General features: G+C 40.4%; 1 protein-coding gene across 2 annotated transcripts; it reads right to left on the reverse strand.

Annotated features, from left to right (window-relative positions):
• Positions 1-220: 220 nt before the first annotated feature.
• Positions 221-26,859, reverse strand: rab11fip5a (RAB11 family interacting protein 5a (class I)). 2 transcript variants are annotated; one of them, XM_060925731.1, is made up of 5 exons: positions 26,176-26,859; positions 13,384-13,895; positions 12,326-13,070; positions 3,315-3,444; positions 221-2,952 (listed from the first exon to the last, which is right to left on the reverse strand). In XM_060925731.1, exons 1-5 carry the CDS (start codon positions 26,550-26,552, stop codon positions 2,695-2,697), a joined length of 2,022 nt encoding a protein of 673 aa, XP_060781714.1. In that variant the 5' UTR covers positions 26,553-26,859; the 3' UTR covers positions 221-2,694. The 2 variants fall into 2 exon arrangements, with proteins under 2 accessions (XP_060781714.1, XP_060781715.1); XM_060925732.1 differs by lacking the exons at positions 221-2,952; positions 3,315-3,444 and adding an exon at positions 5,972-6,848.
• Between the last annotated feature and the right edge of the window lie 315 nt (positions 26,860-27,174).

Genomic DNA, 27,174 nt, shown 5'->3' on the forward strand with positions numbered 1-27,174 from the left:
AATTCCAGTACAGACACTGGAATGAAATGGCTGCCATACATAGAAATGCTGATTTAAGAAAAAACTGAAGTGGTCTCAATTTTTTTCCAGAGCCATAGGTGTGTGCTGTACATCCCCATGCTGACTGTTATATTACCATTGTTATATAACTGAAACCTACACATCACATCTAAATTCTCATCCCCCACTGACTACACAAAAAACACCCAAAATGCCATCCCAAAGTGAAAAGTGTTTATTTCCATTGAGAGATGCAAAAGGACAAATCAGAGAGCTGATTTTAATATTCCCTTTCAATTATCAATACAATAATCAAACTGCAAACATTTGCCATAAGACAACCTGGACATCCCAAAGAACAGCACCTCAAGGAAAGACTCCATTTAAAAAAAAACAAAAAAAAAAAAACGACACACCATTTCTGATCCTTGTGGAATAGTCAGCGTCAGTCAGCTTCACATGGACATGTTCTCTCAAATTCATGGATTTATGAAATCAAAAGCAAATTAAATGCAAAAAAACTGAACCATCACCATTACTATATACCAGTCAACTGTTAAATAATCCAGTATGGTAGTCCATGTTTATTTAAAATAAAAGTTAGGATAATGGTAATTTTTTTTTTTAAGAATTGCAGGAACAAAAAAGTGTAGGAATGGAATACACAATTGTTTTTATTTTTTATAAAATAGAAATGCAGCTCTGATAAACAAATTAACAATCAAAAATCACATAATGGTTTCGGTCGTCATTCCACAATATGACAGTCAAGGGCACTTGTACCACCTAACTTGCTGATCTGGCTTTTCATAGTTCCTTAGCACTCTGCACTATTGCTTCCTACATTATAAGACTTCTAAAGAGAAAACATCTCAATGAACATAGTCAGTTTACTAGAACAGCATATTCTCCAACAGGGAGTAAACATTAAAAGCATTAAAATTCTAAAAGGGAAAGAAAAAAGTCAATAGCTGATAAAATGGAACAAAAAGGTGAGAAAGTAAACGTAACAAAATTGAACTTAGAGCATTAGATAACTTCTGGGGAACAGCAAATTAAAGGGCAAAAAAAAAAAGCATAAATATTATATCCTTTATACAAGTTAAAACAGGTTTATTAAGAATTGTAAACTTTAGTCTCTGACTGACATTAATATTCCATGAGTCCGCTCAAATGACAGTACCATACCAGTCCAAGTCATTCAATTTACATAAATCACAACCTAAGAGCTAGAGATCATAATTCAGTAAGAGTCAGAACATGTGAAACCTTAAGTGCTTCTAATTGTAAGTTTGACAAGTTACATGTAATATATTGATCTCTGATTTTCTAGCTTAGCTGGACTATAAGAATTACAGTAGCACAGGAATACTGTAAATATCTTAGGTTCAGAGAATGAGCTAGTGCAGTGTATATGTGCATGTATTCGTGTTTGCTCAGTACTTATGCTTTTGAGGAAGAACCATTTAATTAAGTGTATGTGTGGTTTGAAAGTGCTGTTACACATGCTGCTACCACACAACTACAGATGGTGCTACACTGCAAAAAACATTGATAGTGGCAACATCTGAGTAACATTAGAACAACACTGCAGGCACATTGTCACAGGCCGGAGCCATGACTGCACTGGGAACACTGCAACACTGAATTATAGCAACTTCGGGTAGTATTCCATAATCCTCCACCTCCCTTACAGACAGTACTGTTTGTTCATCACTCAACACTGAGGCAGTAAGAGCCTATAACATTACCTGATTTAGCCTAACAGTGTGTTGGTAATCAGGCCAGAACACACAGTCCGTTACAGTCACACTTCAAGGTAAGGTACAGAGCTGAAAAGTGATGGTTTCAGCAAGAACGGAACAGAGACATATGATAAGGCAGCATTTGGCATCTCACCAGAGTGGCATATATGCAGTAAGAACAGTATACATCCTGTTCATTACACCTGAAAGCACTGGTAGCAATGTGTGCATGTTAGCTCGAGCCGGATGGGAAAGGGACTGGTTAACAGACAGACTGAGGAACCAGCATGTTGGTGTGTGTGTGCACGCGCCTCTACTTTTATGCTTAGCAATAAAGTGCGGAAGACATGGCATGAGGCACAAGCAGATGTGAATTGACCGATTCTACTTCCTTTCACAGTTGTATCTGGGGGATTCCCCCTCCCAAACTTGATAACTACAGAATCAGTCGGTTCAAGCAGCATAGTTTCAGAAGCTTAAATGAGACAGGTCCCATTAATGTGAGGAGAAAGGAAGAACAAAAGATTTGGATAACATTATTTCAAGCAGCAAAATTTTCACCCGAGTTTCCAAAAACCAGACCACACCTTCCTTTGATTGACAGGCAGCTTTGGTAACTAGCTGGACAGATGCACCTCTTACACATCTGCTTAGAGGAAGCGAGTATCATCCAAGTAAAATTTCCCAGAAATTCTTGTTTTAGAATAAGAATTGTGGGAGTCAGGAAAGGCGGTGGGTGGGTGCACATGGCCACATATGGGAGGCTCACAGAGGTGGACACTGTATTTTGAGACAGCAAAGAATGCCAAATATCTTTTCTGTGCCTGTTCAATAATGCTTCATTCTACATTTACATGATAGCAGTAGCAGTGAAAGGTTGCAACATCTGCCCAGGGATTGTGGAAGATTTGTGACATGACCGTGAAATGTTTGCTGAATCTCTATTGGGTCATTTCATTTTGGAACGAACTTGCAACAGTGCAGGCGTTTGTTCCATAATGCGGACGAGCAGCGTGTCAATGTAATCCTCTAGATCTCGGATTAAAACTCTCATCTTCTTTAACTCCATCTCTCGTTTCTCTAGCAACAAGCCACGGCGCTCATACTCCTCCCTCTCTTGTTGGAGCTCAGCATCCCGGTGTAGCAGGAGTGACACCAGCTCACTGTGGTTCAGATGGTAGTAGGAGCCTCCACCCTCCACCAAGAGCTGAGAAGTTGTTGAAAAGACATTAACATAACTATACTGATTTTTTTTAAATTGGTGTTTGTGATACTGAAGCTTGCCTGCACTTAAAGGATTTTTCCCCACCCCAAGGGTTCTTTGTGTAGTTAAAGAAGTCTTAGCTTCATAAATGTCTTCTACTTAGAATCCTTCCTGATTGGGAAATGCTCAATTTTTCCTCAGTATTTCTACATAGAAGCTTTGAAGGTTAGATCATTTAACCAAAGAATGTAAAGTAGTAACAGCGAAACCCTATAAATGTTTAATGGAAGTTCTTTCCTTCCTGTCATAGCACATTTCTCTTGACTGTTAGGACCAGTAACATTAAATGCTTAAACTATTTATACCTTCTTCTCAGATTCCTGGTCTCCTTGGTGACCTCGTCCTGGATGAATGGTGGACTTGAGCTTCTCTAGCACAGACCGTCCTTCTGACCTCTTCTCATCTGGAGGTGTCAAAGGCTTCACTGGGTGTGGACTAAAAACACCCAAAGATGGGAGAAACAAAGATATGTAAGGACTCCGACAGTAATGTAAGATCAACAAGACCATACATTAATTGCTGTAGATTTAATTAGCTCTCTGAAATGAACACTATGTTGACAGAAGCAGTCACATAGTCCCCTGGTCCAGGGAAAAGGACATCTATGCACCCACCACTGCAGAAACCACAAGAGAGTCAAAGTATATTAGGAGTCTAGAAATAGCACAAGGCATGCAGACAGACATTAATTACTGAATAGAAAAGGTGAGGGAGTTTATGCACCAAGAAGGGAAAAAAAAAAAAAAAAAAAAAAAAGAGTAAATTAATTGTTAAATAGTCCACAACAAATTAAACACCCCACACCACCATAAATTATAGTCTGATTTAAACATTAATTAAAAAAAAAAAAAAAAGGCTGAAACAAAGTTCAGATTGAAAGCATGAGAAAGACACCAGCCAGGAAAAAGATTAAAGTAAATCACTCTCTAAACCAAACAGTCTCCTTAATGACAAACCAGAAGAATTTGGGATAATGTTTGAGTACTGCAGATTTCATGCAGATCTGAACAAGTGTTAAAGTTCCTATTTACGTGTATTATATTTATTAAAAAAAAAAAAAAGAATTCTCTCCTTCACCTCCAAATAACTACACTGCTACTCTTAATTTAACCCCCCCCACACACACACACCTCATCCTGTAAACATTATTTGCACATTGTACATACTTCCATATCCATTAAGCCATTACGTTTGCACCATTTACTCCATTCGCACCATTTCTGCTTGTGTAGTTTGGTATACGTGTGCCTTTAAGTGCATTTTATTACTTGTATACAATTTTTGCATTTTTTTATATTCATTTTGTTTGTGTACTTCCGTTTACACTGAGGGTCTGGGAGAACCAGTATTTCAAGCCTGTCTAGGTCCTGTACATACATATGGAAGAATTGATCAAGTTAAACTGACTTGACACACGGACCACAGAATCTGCAGAGACTCTACATTACTCATACATACGCCTACAAATTGATTTCATCTCAAAAGATCACCCTTTTGACCTCACCTGCTGAGATGACAGGCTCTCTGATGTTCTTCCTGAGGAAAAGAATCATGTGAAGCAGCAAATACAGGGGGAAGAGCAGCAGCAGCCAGTGCATTATGTGATTTTGCTGGAGCAGAGGGCATAGGAAAGGGGGAGAGTAGCAGACTATTTATACCTACTTCTACATACAGTGTAGAGGAGGCTAGTGGGGACAGGTCAAGCAAATCCAAGGCAGAATTCAAGAGATCATGCCCTGAAGTCAGCCTATCCAAGGTTGAGGGTTCAGGGAGCAGCGGTTGAATAGCAGACCACTGTATAACACTGACCAAGTGCTCCCCTTGTGGAACAAAATCTGCAGTAGTTCTTTGCTCATTTGTGATGCTTTAGAGTCAGGACACAATTCCATGTTTGTGCAAGTGTCCCTAGGCACAGGGTGTGTGCCAGGGCTTGTGCCAACAGAATGGGTCACAGCATGCAAGTCCAGGAGCAAGCCGGTCATAACCAAGTCCTGAGTAATGTTAGAGGTTGGCTCGGATATGAAAGTGATATACACGTATTCTCAGTGGATGGACACAAACCTGTGATAATCTCCAGGTCTTCTGGAGCACCATCGCATTGCACATGGTTGGCCTGATGTGGATCAGTTGAATAAATGTCATTATCCATAACTGTACGAGGATTGAACATTAAAAAAAAAAAAAAGTTCTTCCCTTGCCCTTGTCATCATCTCAAGGATATCAGGAATTATATCATGTAGCAAATCATGGTTCATCACTGTGTCCACTGGGGGATCATATTTTTGTACCGATTAATTTAGAACAGTACCTGTTATGGCCTCTTTTATAACATCACAATTTTCCAAGGTATTCTGTGAAAAGACAGATTTTGGCAAAAAGTTCAGCGATACTGGTAGGTTTGAAGGCTCATACTGAGACGTGCTGTGACATACAAGTGAGGTATTGCTCAGAATCTACATTTTCTGAAAGGCTATGGGAGAGCACATACCCAGAACACAGTGCTGATGATTGTGTCTGTCTGCTACCATTTGATGACTCTACCTCACAAAGTTCACTGAGGGTTTTAGGTAAATGGTCAATCCTGAAACTTCCCTTGGATGGATGAGGTGGTGAATCACTGGCTTTCTCCTTTGTAAATGACTTGTTGCTTGAGTCTATAAAAGAATAATCCATAAGAACCTTCAAGTTCTTGATTTCAAAACTGCCACCTATAAAATTAACTTCACTTCTGTCTAATGATCCACATCCTGGATTACCTGCAGCATCTTTCTCCACTGTTAGTCTTCCTTGTAACACAGCCACTAGGTTGTAAGGGAATGGACAACTCTAATGGAGGTGTTACTGGATTGACATCCAAGCACGTTCTTTCTTGAATAGCGGACTCTTTCAATTCTACATCTCCAGTACCATCATCTGATTTGAACTTCCTGTCCTTTTTTTTTTTTTGGGGGGGGGGGGGGGGGGGGGGGGGCACACACTTTGACTCTGGGACATTACAACCCCTGCTTGGAGATTCTGATGTTACCATGGAAGATGCTTCCAAAATATCAAAGTGAGGCAGAGATGTCTTCTAGAGTTCTACAGATCCTTTAGGGTCATCTGTCTGCCTCTTGGCAGAAATGCACTTGACCATTTCATGTTCAGACTTTTCATCCAGGCCTAAATAACCTAATGATTCTGAATTGAGTGCTGAGGGTTCAGGAGCCACAGATGATACAGACATTGCATTTGGTGAAGTCTTTATTTGGCAGACTGAACCTGCTCTGACTGTCTTTAATAAACATGCAGTTTGAAAGTGTACAGTAGGGGCATGCTAGGGCATTGAGGTCAGAGAAATCTATGCCCGAGTTATGAGGCAACAAGGAGTCAAATTCAGAAGCATCCTGAGGAACAAAAATTGAGGTCAATCTTCTGAGTATTACAGCCCATAAAATTATCTTCAGCTTCAATGTGAGGAAGTGCATCTGCAATTAAAGTGCATGCTGGGGTTGCATCATATTAGACCAACTAGAGCATGAGCTTTATTGGACACAATCAGGTCACAGTAACCACATGTGGGTGCTGGATCAATTGGTTCATTCAGGTAGGAAGAAGGGAGGATGGTCATCTTCAAAGTACCAGTCTTTGAGTTTAGAGTCAGTTGATCACCAATAAAATCATCCCACTGGGTATATTTATCAGATTCATCTGAAGACTCAGTTCTGCAAAAGGAAGTTGTAAGATTATGTGATGCTCCATCCTCTAGGATTCCCTTTGCATTTCTAGCTTCAACTACATGTAGAGGAGGGGTGGCGTTTCTTTGTCTGGAGGCAGGCACTTCAGGTTGATCGAGGGATGGGCTACAGAGAAAAGGCAAAGCCAGTGTTAGAGTGACAGTATGCAGCTCCTGGAAAAATGGATTCTGCTGAAGTAGTGGAAAGAAAGGGTTAGCAGGAGAGATGAATGAGGCAGAAGTGAAGGGGTTAGTGTGTTGATAAGTCATTCCCTCTGAGAGGTCAGTGGGGGACAAGAATAAAAGGGGGAGGGTGGTGCTGGAGTCTGTCTGAGAAGCAACCAGTTGGCTGGGAATGGAAGGCACACAGTCACCCCATTAGAGACAACACCCATCTTATCAATTTAACCTTTAATAACAAATTATATTATTGCCTGCATTAAGTACTGCATTTGTGTGTACCATGAATTTTCGGGGCAATACCTTTTCAGGAATAAGGCTATGGTTGAAATGTTACTCTAGTAAAGCTATAGAGTATCAAGTTTATGAACATCATTTAAACAAACATGGCAATATTTTTATGACTGAATGGAAGCATAGGATATTTCACAACACCAGCATATACTTGACAGCATTGCCAAGAATTCAGACTCAAATACCAGCTCACTGGTAACATGTCAGTGAGTCTTGAACCCTGTTTACAGTTGGTCATTTTATGCATCTTGAGTAGCAGGACAAAGATGAAAGTGTGAATACACATTAGACACATGTAAATAACATTTAAACCTGATGACTCAAACTATTTCAGGAGGAGGTCCAAGTTGAATTTTAGCCACGTTATGCAAGTTTCAATGCATTAGTCTCTCCAAGCTACATTTAATGACAAAACTGCTCCTAATAGGTCACTATCATGGTCTGTGAATGTCAAAATTATATGCGGAGACAATTAACATCCAACTTGCAAGATTTCTTAGACTTGTATATATGAGAATAACAAACATTTGTATTGTACAGGTGCAACAAAAAACAGCCAGTACTGGCCAAAAATAGGAAAGGCCAGGTTGTTTTACAAAACCCTTTATGATCAAATACCTTATCATATAACTCATTAAACCAGGCTAGATGACATAACAGATTAGGTAGTCATGTTGGTAGTTTAATAAATAACCTTAAAATGAAGCACTGAAGGCTAGAATGGTTTCAGTTAAGGTCAATACAGAACAGAGTCAGGGTACAATTCTCTGTAAAAACCTGTTAAGTTTAAAGGACACCTCTTTATATATTAAAAACACATATGCACACAACTATGCAGTACATGTACCTCAAATTAGTAAATGAAAAAAAATCATACCACACTTGCTTTCTCTTACAGCACTGCAGACTGCTAGCATTGCAGAGCTAGGACACCCCATAATGATCATCCAACCATATCAAAGAAGGAGTGAGACTAGCAAAGCCAAAAGGTGCCTATAGTCTAAATGTGATTTTGGGCAGTGAATAAAATAATTCAGGCCTGTAATGAAATCAATCACATTGGTGTACAATTAGGACACCTTCATTTAGTTTACTTTTCTATGAAAATTTGAACATTCGGTGAGTTTCAACAGCAGTCTACACTGAATCTATCACACACCGTTCATAATCTGTGTCTACAGATTAACCACTATGACACAGACAACTGTTTGGTTACACAAACCAACTCCAGTACAATTAGCAATTTATTGGGGGGGGAATAGCATTTTCTCTTATAAAATTATGTAGTAAAATTCAAGACATCACTCAGTAACATTTAAAATAAATGCAACTAAATATTTGTCCTGGGGGGGGGGGGGGGGATGTATACAGGAACTCTGCTCTTACCTTTTAAATTGACCCATTTCCCTGTGGTATGAGGTAGAGGTCTGCGCGGGTCGGATTTTTCAGTCCCGCTCCCGCCCGCATTGTGCAGTCCCACTCCCGCCCGCAAAGAATTATGATTTTCAGTCCCGCTCCCGCCTGCCATATTTTGTCCCGCTCCCGCCCGCAAATCCCGCATGATGCAGACGTTCGCATTATTTCTCAGGAAAGTTCTTGTCTTGACACAGCGTGATGGTGCCCCGCCCCCTACTTTGAGTGGATTTGAGCATAAATATCTACAGCTCACGTGTTATTGTTTACCTTGTTTCTGAATACAGCATGTAGTATCTCTAATAATAATAACTAGACAGGGACACTCTAACGAGTGCAAACCCCGCCTGCACAGCCATCACTAGGGGTTAACAATCAGTGACAAACCTTGACAATGACCTTAACCTTAAGCCTTTTACTTTGTTCACAAGTTTTAGGTCATTAATACATTTGGCGAAAATTTCGAAGTTCTGCCATGACCTTGACCTTTGACCTCCAAAATTTAATGGTTTCCTTCCTGGGTGATTGGCAACACATGTACAAAATTTGGTCCAAATCGATCCATTGGTTCTTGAGATATCTTGCAGACACACAGACAGACAGACACACACACACACAGACTGACGCAGGTGAAAATAATAACCCCTCCGACTACTGTCGATGGGGTTAATAATAATAATAATAATAATAATAATAATAATGTGCTGTCAAACGATTAAAATATTTAATCACAAATTATCACATGAGAAACCATTGTAATTCTCTGATCAGCATAAAGTGAATGGGCTTGCTTTATACCAATTTTTTTTTTTTTTATTGCAAAGCAGAGCTAGTAAAAGAAGTGAACTGATTTACTGCTTGCGTTAGTCTACAACTTTAATCAGAGAGACATGTTACACAGTGACGGTAGGCTTGACTCGATGCTATCCCAGAAATCCTTCCTGTAATATGCAAATTTGGCCGCCTCTGATTGGACAGCCACATTTGCATATTACAGGAAGGATTTCTGGGATAGCATCGAGTCAAGCCTACCGTCACTGTGTAACCTGTCTCTCTGATTAAAGTTGTAGACTAACACAACAAGTAAATCAATTCACTCATGGTTCTCTTGCTAGCTGGGTGTGAACTGCGAGTCATTAGGGTGATCAAAGAATTTCCCCTTAGGGTGATCAATGGCAAGTTTAAGATGCCATTTCTCACTCAATCTGGCAATCTGACTTTCTCTGTAAATTTAGGCATCTTAAAATGTTTTTATTAATGCCAAATAAAATATTCAGCGCACACATATACATATATATATAAATAGACAAATTAATAATTTATAAATTTATTTCAAGCACGTTTTTAGTTAGCAGGACTGCAGCTTATCACCGCTCCCACCCGCGCCGCATATGTGCACTCCCGCGCGCATATGTGCACTTCCGGTCCCGCCCGCAATGAGCTTTCAAAATTTGTCCCGCACCGCACTGCTTTGCGGCGGGTGCAGGGCTCTAGTATGAGGTTTTTTTTTTTGGGGGGGGAAGCACATACAACCATTGATGCCTTCATTGATATGCTGGAGCTCTTTTGTGGCTGGTTATCCAGAGGCTCTTTAGAATACTGACTGCATAATGAGATTTTTTTTACATTTTACCCCAAAAAGCTGGATGCCTCTGCCAGGAGGTTAATATCTGGCTCTTGAAACTTAAGATAATGACCCAAAAGAAACATCCAAATAAACAGCAAATGGCATGGGACAACTGCTTCACAATGGTTTTGAACCCGACTGTCAACATGCACAAAACTAAGAATAACACACCGCTTGAAAGGATTTGTATGGAGAAGTGTGCCAAGATCCCTTCACAAGTGTCCCTGACATTGTTAGATGTGACAAGAGTTCAGTGTTGTTGCTCAATCAATTGAAAACATAGCCAAGTATGAATTGGCAGGTGCTGAGCACATTTTGAAACAAGCAGTTTTGTTTTTGTTTTTTGGGGGGGAGGTATCTATACAGCTTAAAAAAAAAAAAAGGATCAAAGAGTATACAATGTTCCCCATAGTTTAAGCCCAGAATGTCATACAAAGTAGGTCAGTACATCCATTATATTCATGTTTTCTCGTTTTCATGAAGGGTGACGATAGATCTGGAATTGACAGATCTACCAGTTATACAAAATCTCCTGTGTTTATTTTCCTCAAAACAACCACAAGGCATTGGCACCTTTACCACTTAAGCAGTATACCAACCTGGAACAAGAATCAGTGGAGCTCAGGGGCATAGTGGGGATGATTTCAGATTTGAACCTCCCCTGAAATATTTTATGAGGATTCCAAGTGCTCATTTGTGGTTGATCAGCATTATACACATACAGCACAGCTTATTATATACAGTACCAGTCAAAAGTTTGCACACACCTAATGCAAATGGTTCTTCTTTATTTTTATTAAGAGACACTTCATGTCTTAAAGTAACGGACTGTCATTTCTCTTTACTCAGCTGAGCAGTTCTTGACATACTATGGATTACTACAGTTATGGAATAAGGCCATTTACTGTATTATTTACTGCTTGATCTAAAACACATTAGGAAGGCAAGAAAATTACGCTAAATCAACTTTTGACGAGGCACCTGTTAATTGAAAAGCATTCCAGAGACTACCTTGTGAAGCTGGTTAAGATAATGCCAATAGAGTGTAAAGCATCAAGGTAAATGGTGGCTACTTTGAAAAATCTTTACATTTTAAAAAAAGAAAAGCTTGCTACACTCTGAATAGCGATAGAGGAAACACCCAATGAAGTACTGGAGGTATCTTTTGGCAACCATACCAAGATCAGTTGATGGTCTGTAGGTCGTGTCTTAAATGATTATATATAAAAATTAATTGTGATGCCAGACAGTAGTAGGAGCCACAATGGCACGGATTTGTTACACGTTATATATCTGCAATTCAGTTTTTTTATACTGTATAATTTAATTTTGAGGTGGACAGAAAATGTTAGCTACAGTATCAGTCAAAAAGTTTGGACATGCCTACTCATTTCATAGGTTTTTCTGTATTTTGACCATTTTCTACACTGTAGAGCAATACTGAAAGACATCAAAACTAGGAAATAACATATGGAACATAAAAATGATTAACAAAAATGTTTTGTATTTTAGATTCTTCAAAGTAGCCACCGTTTACTTTGACACTACATGCTATTGGCATTATCTTAACCAGCTTCATGAGGTAGTCACCTGGAATGCTTTTCAATTTACAGGCGTGCCTCGTCAAAAGTTAATTAGTGCAATTTCTTGCCGCCTTAATGTGTTTGAGATCAAACAGTAAACAATAAACATACAGTAAATAGCCCGATTCCACAATTGTAGCAATCCATGTCAAGAACCGCTCAACTAAGTAAAGAGAAATGAGAGTCTATTATTTTAAGGCTTGAAGTGTGTTTTAATTAATACAAATAAAGAAAAAAAAAAAAAATCAGCCACGCTCTGTCCATCACTGCTAGGGACCTAACGACAGGAAATAGCCAAACAGTACACTAAGGACAAATGTAGGAAGTATAGGAGCAAAGAGAAAAAGCAAAAAAAAAAAAAAAAAAAAAAGAGAACATATGAGCTAAATGGGGCAACAGTCCTATCTGCAGTGGCTATTCTGATATTAAATGTCATCACAACTTGAGCACACATTTATATGCAAATCATGGAATCAAATCGGTAATGCACTTTTTTTTTTTTTTTACCTTGGTTTAGTGTTTGGATCCTTAGAGCTGAACCAGCCTCTGTGTCTTCCCTCTGCAGCTGGCTGAGCGTGGCTAGTTTCCTCTTTTTCAGCCCGTGCATGCGAGAAAAAGCTTCGCTTCTTCTTGCCTTGAACTTCTGACTCACTTACAGACACAGCTGTCTCCACCACCGTTTCATCGGCAATCAACCCAGTATGCTCCAGTGCAGCAGCAATGGCTGCTTTCTCCTCCTCTCCTGGTTTATCAAAGGACCAGCGGCGGCCATCTAGAGGCCCTCCACCCTGTGGCTCCTCTTTACGGCGAGAGAGGTTCTGCAAGGATACAGAGAGTGTAGAACCCTTCTGCAGCAATCCCACTGCAGGGAACTGCAGGTCAGGCTTGGATTTAGACTCCACTTTAGGCTGCCGAGTCTGAAACTCTGGACTAGGTTGAGGTTTGATTTCTGAGAGCTGGGCTGTTTGGGCCCGAGTAGGTTTGCCTCTCTCTGGTAGGCTTGTCTGAGGAGTTTTCGGCAATTCTTGTTGGGTCGCTGTCTGTGGCTTAGGTTGTTGTAGTACCAGCGAGGGGGGTTGGTGGGTAAGAGGAGAGGTCTCAACTGGATTTCCATTAACACAGACAGAGGGCAGGAGAATGTGGGCATCACCGTCAGTGGCCAGGGAATGAGGCACTGGGATGCTAAGATCGCAAGCCTCATCAAACACTTGTTTAACAGGAGAGACTAGTGGTGAAGGGGCTACTGTGTGCTCTGAGAGAGAGAGACAGAGCGAGAAGGAATTAAAGACCATAGAAACTGCATGTATACCTGTCTTTCTACATTTATGAAGACCAAAATGTCTATAAGTAATAAATGATATCAAAAGTAAAAATCAAAATATTATTGCTTTGGCCTTTTACTGGTCTGGAACAGTTGATAAAAATTTGGGATTAGTCTTTTGAAAGGCAAATGTTAAATTTATAGCTTTGGACCAGAATAACAAGGTTAAAACAGTGAACTGAGGACAGGTTATAGTTCACACAAAGCAATAATTGTGTGTGTGTGTGTGTGTGTGTGTGTGTACCTGGACTGTTGTCTGCAGTCAGATTGCTGCTGTTGCTCGGTGAATTGGAGAGGTCGGAGACCACTACACTGATGCCAGCAGTTGGGCTAAGGCTGCCCCCTCTGGAAGATGACTCGCTGCTCTCGGAGCCCAGAGATGTGCTAGAACGCGTGTCCGAAGACTTCCGTAACCTTCCGTGCAGAAAGTAACTCCTCATTTTACTCCTCCTCAACTCCCCTCCTTCATCATCCTCATAGTCTTCCTCTCCACCACCATCACTTGGCAGACGGCCCCGCATGCGTGCCAATGCCCCATAACCCCCAGGCACGATGGCCGAGGAGGACTCTTCATCCCCACCACGCTTCCGGGCACGCATGCGCTCACGCAGCCGGATGAAGGCTGACCGAGGTTTGTCCTTTATGGAGAGGTCATACATACTGGCTGTCAGGTTATGGCGAGTGAACTGCACTGTTACTTGAAGCTCCCCCCTTTCTTTCTCCTTCTTTCCAGTTTTAGAATGAAGCTTGTACCATCTGCGGGAGAAAAGAAAACCGCTTAGTTGGATGACTTTAGAGGAAAAAAAAAAAAAATTGTTCTTTTCCCTTTCTTCCCTTATCATACATGTTAAAATACTGTTCTCAAAACAGGTAGCAGGAATAGTCAAGGTTAAACAAGCTTTTATTTAATTAAACTCCATATAGTGCAATTGTGTGAACCCAATACCCCACTTTGCTCAAATTTCACAATACAAATACATGAGGTTTAAATAAACTTACAGGTCATACCTCTGAAAGAGAACTAGATTCTGCACAATGTACAGTACATAAAGCACACTGCCAAAACAGAGGATTCAATATGGAAGAATGATGTACTTTCCACAGGTTTAATTTTTTCTAGCTTGTAATAAAGAGAATTTGTTCTGTAGAAAAGTTCAACACGTCCCTTAAATCTAATTAAAAAAAAAAAAAAAGCCACAGAATGATTCAATAAACCCTTCAATTCCTATTTCATACATCTCCATAAATGTTTTTATGGTTTTACAGGGAACAGGATGACATGCTGACATAGCGACACTGGGAATTCTAGCAGGACATTAGGGGACGACTGTCCAGGCTTCATAAACAGCATTTATCCTCATATCCCATCCAGACAACTTTGTACTTATAACTTTTTACAGCAGTTAGTGAACAGTCCTACTAAGGTCTGAATTGATCTAGGGACTTGGGACACAGAAGCAAAATATTGTATTTAATTTTTTTTAAAAACAGATCCTGTGCATGAAGCCATAAGATTAACCAGCTGAGACATACTGTATGATGACGACTATATGAGAATGAAACGTGAGAAACCCATCATAGACTAGCTGAGCTGGAAGCTGAGCCATCAGTTTCAAGTTGCACCTGCTGTATGCATAAGCACATGGCACACAATATTATATAATGGTAATGCTCAGAAATGTAGTGTTGAACTCAGTGGTGATTAGATCTGCAAAGAAGGAAAGTAGATCAATAAAGAAGTAAAGGTTGGAACAAGATCATGTGAATCAACTGTCAATTTAATATTATTACCACCTAACAAGATGAAGCCTCAAAATGAAAGTCACAATTTTATTTATATATATAAAAAAATCTCATTATCTGTAGCCGCTTTATCCTGTTCTACAGGGTCGCAGGCAAGCTGGAGCCTATCCCAGCTGACTATGGGCGAAAGGCGGGGTACACCCTGGACAAGTCGCCAGGTCATCACAGGGCTGACACAGACACAGACAACCATTCACACTCACACCTACGGTCAATTTAGAGTCACCAGTTAACCTAACCTGCATGTCTTTGGACTGTGGGGGAAACCGGCGCACCCGGAGGAAACCCACGCGGACACGGGGAGAACATGCAAACTCCGCACAGAAAGGCCCTTGCCGGCCACGGGGCTCAAACCTGGACCTTCTTGCTGTGAGGCGACAGCGCTAACCACTACACCACCGTGCCGCCCTTATTTTTATACATATTAAAAAATAAACCCCCCACACCCCCACTGATGCACTTCCTGGGTCAGTGCCATTTTGTTCATACTTGCACATCTCTTTCAAAACAAAAATATTACTTCCAAAACTTTGCAGGACCTCTGTGAAAATTAAATTATAAAAAAATGAAATAAGATAAAAAATAAAAAAAAAAAAACCACAAACTGTTTATTTTGTAGGTGACTGTACAACTTCTGAACCTTTTTATACAGTTAACAACCAGGACTTTAAGGGACACCAGGATTTTATACATCATTTGAAAAGCTTTCATCTTGAGAATTTGACCATGTCACCACCATGCTAAAGTGACAGAAACGCATCTATATAAAATTATTACTACAGTTCTCATTAACCTGTGTAGCCAGGGGGAGGGGAGAGACACCCTTATTCCTACCCTTTCAGTGAAATCACGTTCCAGTGGGTGGGGGGTTAACCCACCTTATACAACAGTTTGCAAAATGTGTTGCATATACCACATTTGATACATGACGACACTAAAAGCAATCAACATTAAGTTATAAACATTTTTTTAATGATTGCCTACATACTACCTACTGTACATAGTTACAGTGCCCTCCACAATTGTGCACAAAAGTGCACTCCTTGTAAAGATTAGTAAAAAAGGGGGGGGGGGGGGGGGGGGGCTTTAAATGAAGAGGAAAAAAAAAAAAATCAGGAAATAATTATTTTCAACAAAAACGTCACACTATTTTTAGCACCCCTGCAAATTATAGTGAACACCATGGAACTGAAGTATGTTTCCCATTTAAATTGTAGAGTTTTGAGTTGATTGGAGTGAAGCTGTAATCCATGACTTCCTGATTAACTGGGGTACAAATATGAGGTTACGCAGAGGCCAAATTCCCTTAGTCATCCATCAACATGGGAAAGAGAAGAGAACACACAAACCAAAATGAGGGAGAAGTGTGTTGACCAGTCAGAGAATGGTTATTTAAAAAAATAAAATTAAATAAAATTAAAAACTACTCACCTGAAAATGTCTATTTGTACTGTTAGGGCAATAATCTTAATTAAAAAAATAAATAAATAAGGGGGGGGGGGGGGGGGGGGGACACCAATTGGAACTGTTAAACTTGCCTGGAAGAGGACCCAAGTTTATTTTGCCCCCATGTACAGTGAGAAGGAGGGTAAAAGAGGCCAATAATAAATAAATAAAAATTTCCAAGGATCATGGTTGGTGAATTATAAGAAAAAGTAATATCTTGGGGTTTCCAAGTCTCCAAAACCACTATCAGAGGCCACCTCCATGCCAACAGATTATTTGAAAGATGTAACAAAAAAAAAAAAAAAAGCCTTCATCAGTTAAGTACAAATGTAAGTGCCTGAAGTTTGAGAAGCGCTTCTATAACTTTGACTGGAACCAAGTTCTCTGGTCTGATGGAACAAAAATGGAGCTTTTTGGCAATAAACACTCAAGGTGGGCTTGACATGAAAAGAAGGATGGCTATAACGGAAAAAGAGTCCGATCCCAGCTGTAAAACATGGTGGAAGTTCTGTGATGTTTTGGGACCGTTTTTCCTCCAAAGGCCCTGGAAATCTTGTTAGGGTACATGTCATCATGGACTCCATGAAATACCAGGACATTTTAAATAAAAATCTAGCTGCCTCCACCAGGAAACTAAAACTGGGTCGTTACTCGATCTCCTAGAAGGACAAAGATCTGAATCTTATGTCTAAATCAACACAAAAATGGTTATCTGACCACAGAATCAAGCTTCTGCCATGGCCATTTCAGTCCCCTGACCTGAACCCCATTGAAAGCCTGTGGGGTGAGCTGAAGGAGAGAAAACACAAGAGAAGGCCTGGATGATGTGGAGAGATTGTGTAAAGAGAAAGGGTCTCATATCCTGCTCTGCATTTTCAACCTTATAAAAATGTTATAGGAGAAGATTCAGTGCTGTTTTACTGGCAAAGGGAGGTTGTAAAAAGTATAAAATGCAGGGTGCCAAAACATTTCTTGAGAGATTTGTTTTTTCTGAATAGATTTCAATTAAAATGTTGAATTTCTCTCCCCCCCCCCTTCTCTAGTGTGAGATGAAGCTACTTCAAAAGGTGGATTTTTTCCTAACTAACCTTTACAAGGGGTGCAAATAATTACAGAGAACATTGTAATAGCCTTGAATTGTACTCCACATTTTGGACCATTTCTATTGGGCCATTCATTTAAACACTTACACATGGAACTAGCTATAAAAATTACTCCATTTTTTTAAATGACAAGACAATATGCAATAATCCTTATACCCATTATATAGGTATAATGTGATTTTTTTTTTTTTTTTTTACAAAGGTGGATCACATTTTCTTCAAAAGAATATAATGAGATGGAGTTTGCTGCCCAGCATTTGGTTATCAATCAAAATGGAGCTTTAACAAATAGTAGATACTCAAATTTGGTTTGTGAGCCATGCCTTCTTTGGCCTCCCCATTGAATGCTAACTTTACTGTGCACTTCTCTGTGGGTAAAATGGAATAAATGCACATATGCAACATGGCTTCCTTTTCTTCTCCTCTTGCTTTCAGCAAGCTGTGTTAAAATGACTCATCGTAGTTGTATATCCCAGCTAGGTGTATACATGTACACACGCAAAAATGCTGACATACCCAGCATCAAATGCTCATCAGCAGTATTGATCTGCACAACTGTGCAACACATACATGCACACCAACATTACTTTCATAATGTAATGAACCCAGAGATTAATATGACCACGCTGCAAGGAAATGCTACAGATTCCTCTTTCTGCTCACAGCTGCATATCTGCACCAATGCACACATGCACCATTACAGTCACTGTCACTCACACCCACAGCTGGATTTAGCACTATATACACAGTCACTAAATAAAAGGGGAGCAGGACCCTGGAAGAAGAAAAAAAAAAGCAAACCAATTCATTATTTGCTCATATCTAGCAAGGTTTCAAGTGCAGTTTTTACTTCCTTTTATACCTGCTTCTCTCTTTGCTTGTGTACACACACACACACACACACACACTATTGGCACAAGTGTAGATCTTAAATTTGGCTACATCTGGAGAATGGACTTTAATGCTGGAATCAGAACTACTGATTATCCTTATCCTGCATCAGCCAAAACAACACCATGTTTAATTGCTAAAATGTCTGCGTTAACGTATGGAATAGCAGCAAAACCTATCAAGGGAAAACTACAGACAATTTTGTCTTGTAAAGCAAGCTTGTGGTTTTTGCACATGACCTGCCTGACTTTGTTGACTTCAATATCATCTATAGTACATCCATACTCAGTTTTAGCTTAATGGTATTATTAGAATCTGGCCCATTTACAACTGAATGGAATTTTTTTTTTTTAACACCACTTCCAACGTGCACTAGATACTGAAGTTTGCCAATTTCTGTAGATATGCTCACTTCATTTCCTCTTCAAACATCAGCCATCACACACCACCTAAATTTTGTTCAACATGGTGAATATATCCATCTTAACAATTTGAAGCCACACCACAAATGCCAGGTCATGAATTTGGGTAAATGGTGACTAACCCTCAAATGAGTCTTGATTATTAAAATACCATATTTAAAAAGCATGCCGTATACTGCTGTGTCACCATTTTAAAATGCTATACTTCCTCACATGCAGTCAGACAAAATCAACAACCTAACCTACATACATAACAGCTGTACATCCAGGACAACGCCAACACAACACAGAAATGACCCCGTTACCAACAGTGACTCACACACAGTAAAATAGTACGTACATACTGCAGAGAAACAAGCATGCAAAGCAAACACATACTTCATTTTCTCAGAGTCTTGTCTTAGGTCACCCACCAACTTGATTAACTAGATATGCAAAGGAAGTGGTGAGGATGAACAGTTGTCTCAAGAAATACCCCAAGTACCTACTATACACACTCTCACACACATTAGGCATCATTTATCAATCTTTTAGTCAAGTTGCATGTAAAATGTTTGCATAAGCCAAATTAAAAGAAAAATGTTTGCCGGATATACAAAAACTTCAGAACCACTCACATGCATATGTTAATGAATACTAGTCACCCATAATTTACCATGTGCATGCATGGCACAACTGATTTGTATTTGGCGACGGCCATAAATCTCCATCAAAGGAAAAGCTCAGAGACGAGAGGACAAATATACTGCAAATTAAAAAAAAAAAAAAAAGTTTATCTACTGTACCAAGTGATCGTGGATACCAAGCACATCATACAGGGAAACTGCTTATTTTATTCAAAGCAAAGTGTTTTGGTGACTCAGCAAGTTGATCAATTAGCATTAATTATTAATTTTGATCAATAAGCATTAATTATTCTTATGCGTAAATTTGCACACACTCGTGAGCATGAGTAGGATACGAATGTTCTTCCGAAATTACAGGATTTTCATTAACATCAAATTTGTGTAAGTGCTTGTATGAAAGATTTACAAATAAAACAGCTCATACCCAGCTTAATAAACGAGGCCCATTATGTCGGTCTAATTGTCCTGCTTCATACCAATTCTCCATACTATCTACAGTAAGCAAGAGGTAAACTCTTAATAAACAATGATTATAATGAGCATGATGTATAAAATCAGATACATTTCTGGTTTAAGTGAATGGTATTATAACGGAGCACGTTGATTGTTAGAGCCACAAATTAGTTTCATGCTATCATACATACACTCACCAGCCACTTTATTAGGAACACCTGTACATTTATGCCATTATCCAATCATGTGGTAGCAACACAATGAACAAGTTCATGCAGATACAGAACTTCAGGTAATGTTCACATCAGAAATGGGGAAAAACGAGATGTTGGTGACTAACAGTGGCATGGTTGTTCGTATCAGATGGGCTGGTTTGAGCATTTCATTAACTGCTGATCTCCTGGGATCCCTCTCACACACACACCAAAAAGCACTGAGTGAATGACAATTCTGTGCGTCTACCAGGAGTTCTGCTGATCTGGTACTAACAACCATGCTATGGTTAAAATGACTCTTCCAAGACATGCAAATTTTCTGGTACAATAATTTTCAGTGCAACAAAAACCTAATATATGTAGCCATCAGATAACAGCATTAAATATTACCAATATTAGTTAGCTACAGGCTTTTTCTTTAACAATCAAAATCCTTCCAATGTAACCTGGACTGCATGTGTAAACAAAAAAAGTGTATATTATATATATAACAATAAGGTGGTCTGCATCTGGCAGATGTTTAACAAAATAATTGAAATTTTTCAAACCTAATCTTTCCATATGGCACATTTAAAATCAATTGAAAAATATTATGAAAAATAATATTTTATAAAAAATATTTACAATTGTCAAGCATGTGATACATTGGAATATCACTGTAGGACTGCAAGGTTATATTTTTACCATGCTAATGTATTATATGGGGCATGTGACCATAAAATGAATCCAGTGTAGCAAAAGTTCATTCTGAGATACAGCGATTTGAAATGAAAGTGCATCCAAAATGATCCACATATAGATGAAGGAAGGTATTTATGGCAAAATATATCGGTCACCAAATTACTATACTGTAAAACAACCTATATTTATGACTCTGCAGGCTAAATAAATGAGTGTTATGCATTAATTTCAGTTTACACATCACAATTTAGACCTTAGTTCCTCCATACCGGATTTTCTGTTAAGATGACAATACCTTAAACATTTTTGCTCATTTCTCTGGATTGGCTACAACAAATGACCCTTTATTTTTTCCAAGATAATTAACTGTAGCTTTAGAATAGCCAATAAAAACTTATTTTTTGACTAACTGGACTCTTTGTGGTGGCATGCCCCATAGCAGTGTCCAGCCCCATTCCTGAACATCCAACACACCCCAATTTTAATAATTACAAACAGTTCATACATACCTTCATTAGTTAGAACAGGAATGTTAGATTAGAATATAAGAAAGCTTTGTTTACCAGGTTACTGTATACCAAAAAGCTTTTTTTTTTTTTTTTTTACACAAACTACTGTACTGCAGCCCCTGACAGAGGTAATGTACTGCAGATTAACAAGCAATTTACTGGAAACTGGGATTTGGACCAAAACCCAGCTTACCTACAGAAAAACACCACTGTATCCTCTAAGCATGTAGAGCTACATGGTGCCTGTTCTAAGCAGTTTGTTTCACATTAGATCTCTGGATAAGAAATAAAAAAAAAAGTGTGCGAGTGACCTATTTTGAGAAAAGGCCAATCATAAAGACACCACGTAACCATGTGTCACCAGTGGCACACTCAATACTATCCAGATTAGTATACAAGCTGGTTTTTAATTTCTAAGCTTTTTTTTTTCACGGTCCAGTTTCCATCAACTCGTGTGCTCGGATTAGCTCGCGAGCGGTCTGGAATCCTAGGATATGGACCCGTTACGAACCTTTGGCGACTCGCTCGTTCACAATAAACATAGTAGCAATTTTGTGTCAACGTTTATTAGCATTTCTCAGTATAAATGGCATTAAAGGTGGGGTACGAGATTTTGGAATAACGGTTCCGCAAGCCATATTTTGAAAAGAAACACACCTGCCCTCGCCATGCTCCCACCCCCCCGCGTCTCCACCCCTCCTCCCCCTTATAAAGCCTGAGAAAGTCAGCCTTTATAATGGGTGTCTATTGCGTTACACACCAGTGGAGCTTGTTAAGTTAGAGTGGAGAGAGCTTGGAAAAATAGCTCAAACTTTCTCATTTAAACTGCGTTTTCAGCCCCAATTTTCACTCCACACACAATTTTCTCAAAAGTAGTAGCCGCACTTGTCCTGATTCACACAATGTGTCTACCTACACGATAGGATTTACAGTTTTTGAATGAGAAGCCTGAAAGTGAGGAGAGGACAGCTGCGCAGCCTCATAGACTGCCATTATAAACTTGGCAGAAAAGTCACTCATTTTTAACTCGCTCTAGTGACCTCATTTTTTACACTACAGACAAAAAAAAAATTACATCAGTGTGTTCAGGAGAGCCTTGTAGCACTCACTGTGAAAGAATTTTGTGAATATCTCCTTCCGTTTTCGTGTAAATCCCCGTTGTTTGGAGGGAGCGCACTGAGAAAATCCTGCACTCTGTGTGACACTCTGCTCGCAGTGCGCGGGTTGGGGGAGGGGCTGCTCGCTCTCTCTCATACACACACACACACACACACACACACACACACACACACACACACACGGGACGGGCTGCTTGCGGGCTTCAGTCTGATTGACGTGTCAGTATCCAATCATTTTGAGGTGGTACCTCGATAGGATTGGATGGCGTTTTTCCTTTATTTTACACTGTAGACTGGATTAAAATATTTTGTTTTTGGGTCAAACCTTCTATTGTACTGCTTGCAACATGGGTGTGAGGAGCTTTTCAAGCAATATGGTAAAAAATACTCCTGAAAAAAATCTCATACCCCACCTTTAATTTTACAGCATGGATAGCGATAATGACAGTGTTCACAGCAAAAGTGAGTTTTACTACCCTGATGAAGACGAAATAAAAGAAAACATTTCAGGAGAAAGCCGAAAACCTGTAACTGTTGCGAATCCAAGTAAATCCAGCAGTTTATTGAGGAGCAAAGGGCAGAAAATACAAAAAAAAAAAAAAAAAGATGACCTACGACCTCAATGCCTTTGGGAAGTTCTGTCGAAACCTAAGTGAAGGTCGAAAGGTGGAAGACATACCTGGCGAAGAACTAAACATGTTGCTGTGCAACTTTTTCATGTCCGCAACAAAGAAAAATGGCGATGTGTACAAGCTGTCCTCGCACACATCTTTCCAGAGAAGTATCCAGTGCTATGTGAATCAGTCCGGCTCGAAACGAAATATCTTCATGGATCCCAAGTTCAACAAGTCCTTGTGTCCCGTAAACAGCAGTTGGTTGAGATTTTCGCGAAGGGAAACCGCCCACAAGCAGCCAGGGTGAGTTTTTGACAAGCTTGTAGCAGGTTTGTTCTAAACATGGTTTCCCTTTCTGGCGCTCTCATTTTCTGTTAGAATTTGGTAAAGAAAAAAAATAAATTTACCAGCTTAAGGTCGGTCCATATCATGAAATACCGTGACCTCGGTCAGCATTTTCAAGACCTCGGTCACGGTACGGATCTCCCAGCTGGTAAACATTTGTTTTTTTCGCGGTCCGGTTTCCATCAAATTGTGCGCTCTGATTGGCTTGTGAGAGGTCCGGAATCCTACAATACGGACCTTTGGCGACTTGCTCGTTCACAACAACAAACACAGTAGCAATTTTTTTTCAACATTTATTTTCACATGTGAAAATAAATGTTGACAAAAAATTGCTGCTGTGTTTGTTGAGATGTATCAGTATAATAGCATTAATTTTACAGCATGGATAGCAATAACGACAGTGTTCACAGCAAAAGTGAGTTTTACTACCCTGATGAATACGAAATAAAACATTTCAGGAGAAAGCTGAAAACGAGCTGGTAGCAGGTTTGTTCTAAATATGGTTTCCCTTTCGGGCGCTCTCATTTTCTGTTAGAATTTGGTAAAGAAAAAAAAAAAAAAAAAGTTAATATACATTACCAGCTTAAGGGTCAGTCCGTATCATGAAATACTGTGACCTTGGCCCAGAAGCCTTGGTCAGTATTTTCAAAGACCTCGGTCATAGTATTTCACGATACGGACCGACCTTAAAGTGCATATTCTGGGCCAATTTCGTGTGGTGTTTTTTTTTTTTTTAAATATGAAAAGCATGTCCCTTTACACACTCATCCAGAAGGGTAATTTTGCACAAGGCCATCTGTCTATAGCAGAAAAAAATAAAACAACAAAACGCGTCTGGAAAAATCCCAAGGGAGTCTGTAGCCAGAATCGTGACGTTACCTGCAGAAGCACCAGCAGGCTGTGAGAGCTTTGCACGGTTTCAGTGCACAGCCTGTGTAGACCAAGCGCTCCCATTTCTCTCCTATTGTCCAGTCTTTTGGGAAACAATGAGTACTAATCCCGTCAAGATTGGTGTTGCTACACCCTCCTACGATACATCTGTTAACCATTTTAATAATTACGTGATAATGTTGAAATTTGCAGAAAACCACCAGGTTGTTTTCTCATTAACAAACCAGCGCTGACGTAGGATTCAGAGGGAGGCTTCCTGCACGCGCCGTCACGAAAATCAACGTTTGTCGGGAAATCCAAATGCCACGTTTTTTCAGAGGCGGACAAATTCGCCTCAAATGGCTTGATTTCAACTGAATTTTTCTGGTATTGCGCAAGGTAAAAAAAATTTGCACAAAACGTGAGAGATATTTGACCAAAGTTTAATATAAAATAGGAGAATTACATTGATCTTGCTCCTGAATTTACATGTAGTATGCAATTCCCATTTCTGACTAAGCTATGTAACTGATGAGGACTGCCTGTGTAGGCTTAAAGTTAACTTAGGGTGTATTCAGACCAGGATAGTTCGATAGTTCACTTGCTTTGGTCCAAACCAAATGGTTTTGTTTTTTTTTTTTCATTTTGGTGCGGTTCACTTTCACGCTGTACATTTTAGTAAGCGGACCAAAATCCGTCAAAGCCACGCGCCCTGAGGTCGTTCAGCTATTGGTCAGAGATGACACGCGCACAAAGCGTTAAGTTCAAAAGTAGTCACGGAGGATAGCGCTGATGAGCGCACATGTTGTGACAGTTCTGGCTCTTCACGCAAGTCGCTAGTACCGCCACTTTTTGAAAGCATGTCCCTGATTTTAATGTAGGTCTGACGGAGTTTCTTCACTTTTAGCCGACATTGTTCTGGGGAGCGCGTGAACCCCTTCTCCTTCATTTTCTCACTGAATACAGCAAACACGTCGGCATTTTTGTGTGTTCTCTCCAAAAGCTCAGATATGTGGACATCTGCCCATATATCCACAAGGGTACGCGTTTCTTCCTCGGCCCACGTTTGCCCCCTACTCATTTTTTGTACTCTGTAGTCTAGACTACCACTGGTCTGAATGGCTGAACGACTGTTGTAAGGATCCCTTGACAACCGAAACAGTGTTTGCACTTTGCGGTGGAGTGTCAAGACTCTGTTTCCCATAATGCTCGACAAACGACGGAAGCTCCCGAGGTACAAAAAAGCAAAACTGTCGGATTAGGTCCGGTCTGCTTTCACACCTCCAAAAGATCCGCACCAGGGTTCCTTTAGTCCGGACCGAGTCCGACCTTGCAGCTCGGTCTCGGTCCGCTTGTTTGGTCCGGACCAGAGTTCGGTGGTTTGTATTCAGACCAACCCAAAAGGTCCGGACCAAGGGAAATTTGGTTCGTTTGGTCCGGACCAAACAACGTAGGTGTGAATACGCCCTTAAATGTACAGAATGCAGTAGCTGATGGAGGAGAACATGGGTTCTCTGGAAATGGTTTGTTTGTTTACAGAAAATCTAGTCTCTGCATCTGTCACTCTGTTTATGGTGTGACCTTGAAACTGTGTGTTCTCCAGAGAAAACAGACTGAAGAAAGAAATACACCAGACAGACTTCAGCACGCTGCTGCTGCTGCTCAGGTGGCATTAGGATCCATCCCTTCACCATCCTCCCTCCGTGTATGAATGAGGGCGTGACTGCGGAGTGGATTGCAGCTCTCTCTCTCTCTCTCTCCTCATATAAACTGAAAACCAGGCAAACGCATCGGCTGCAATGTCCATCACCTTTACCAATACGACAAAACCTTACTGCGGTTTTTTTTTTTTGGTGTGTGTGCAAGAACACGGAACTACTGACGCCATTGATGTAAACAAGCAAATAAGAAACAGCCAACATAAAGGCAAATAAACCTACTCGTTCCTCATGCACACACGCTGGCGGAAAGCCTTATCCAGGGCGATGACGGTCTGGCCCAGGAACACGTCCAGGCCGATGAGCGCGCGGTGCATGATGGTGAAGGTGAGGTCGCAGGTGCCCGCTGGGAGTGAGTCGCGGCCCCCGGGCTCCAGCACGCCAGGCTGCAGTTCGAACGAGCACTCTTCGCCCCATTCGGGCTCCGTGGTTTTCTCCATCACGCATGTGGAGTACTTTTCCTTGCCGAGCTGCATCACGACGTACGCGTCGCTCGTGCCGTGCTTGCCCTTGGCGCGGAGCCCGCGGGCGCGGATCACCAGCACCTGCACGTGCGTCGGCACCCATCGCTGCTCCTCGTCCCTGTTTAGCGAGGCCATGGGCGCGCGTGCGTGCGGCTCCGAGACATAGACCGCGCGACGTTAAGCTCGAGTAGCGACTGCGCTGCTGCTGCAGAGTCTCTTTAATCTCCGTTTCCGCGACGAAGCATGATTTCCGTCAGAAGATGAGACCGCCTGCCTGACATAAACGTATTGAATCACGGTCTGCGCGTGTTTCGCGTCGTATCTCTCCAGCTCGGCCGAAGATCCTTGCCTTTGCGGCGCTGTTGCAACCGAATCAGTCCGCCGACGTCACCGCTTTATCCTCCCGCAACACGAGGAAGTACCGGAAAGCTGAGCGCGGACCCGTCCCCAACCGCATACTACCCTACTACACAGGATGCTAAAAGAGTACGCTAGTGTTTAGCCCACTACTGGATTAACCGGGCTGGTGTATCATCCTCCTCTGGTCGTGTCTGGGATGCAGGATTTTAGATTTCATTCCACGCCACCATTAGATGCTGTCTTGACAGCGAACACTAGGTTACTACTCTTTAAAAAAAAAAAAATATATATATATATATATATATATATATATATATATATATATATATAAAATAATTTTTTGTTTATTTAAAAAAATTTTAATTACTTTTTTTGGTTTAATTAAAAAAAAATTCCC

The sequence above is a fragment of the Neoarius graeffei genome, chromosome 7, assembly GCF_027579695.1.
Source record: "Neoarius graeffei isolate fNeoGra1 chromosome 7, fNeoGra1.pri, whole genome shotgun sequence".
Lineage (NCBI taxonomy): Eukaryota > Metazoa > Chordata > Actinopteri > Siluriformes > Ariidae > Neoarius > Neoarius graeffei.

Excerpts from the sequence above, each read along its gene's own strand:
- rab11fip5a (XM_060925731.1), bottom strand. The coding sequence starts at position 26,552 with ATGGCCTCGCTAAACAGGGACGAGGAGCAGCGATGGGTGCCGACGCAC. Across the intron at positions 13,896-26,175 it reads CGTGTGTGCATGAGGAACGA|ATGGTACAAGCTTCATTCTA; the intron begins GTAGGTTTATTT and ends TTTCTCCCGCAG. Across the intron at positions 2,953-3,314 it reads ACCAGGAATCTGAGAAGAAG|CTCTTGGTGGAGGGTGGAGG; the intron begins GTATAAATAGTT and ends ACAACTTCTCAG.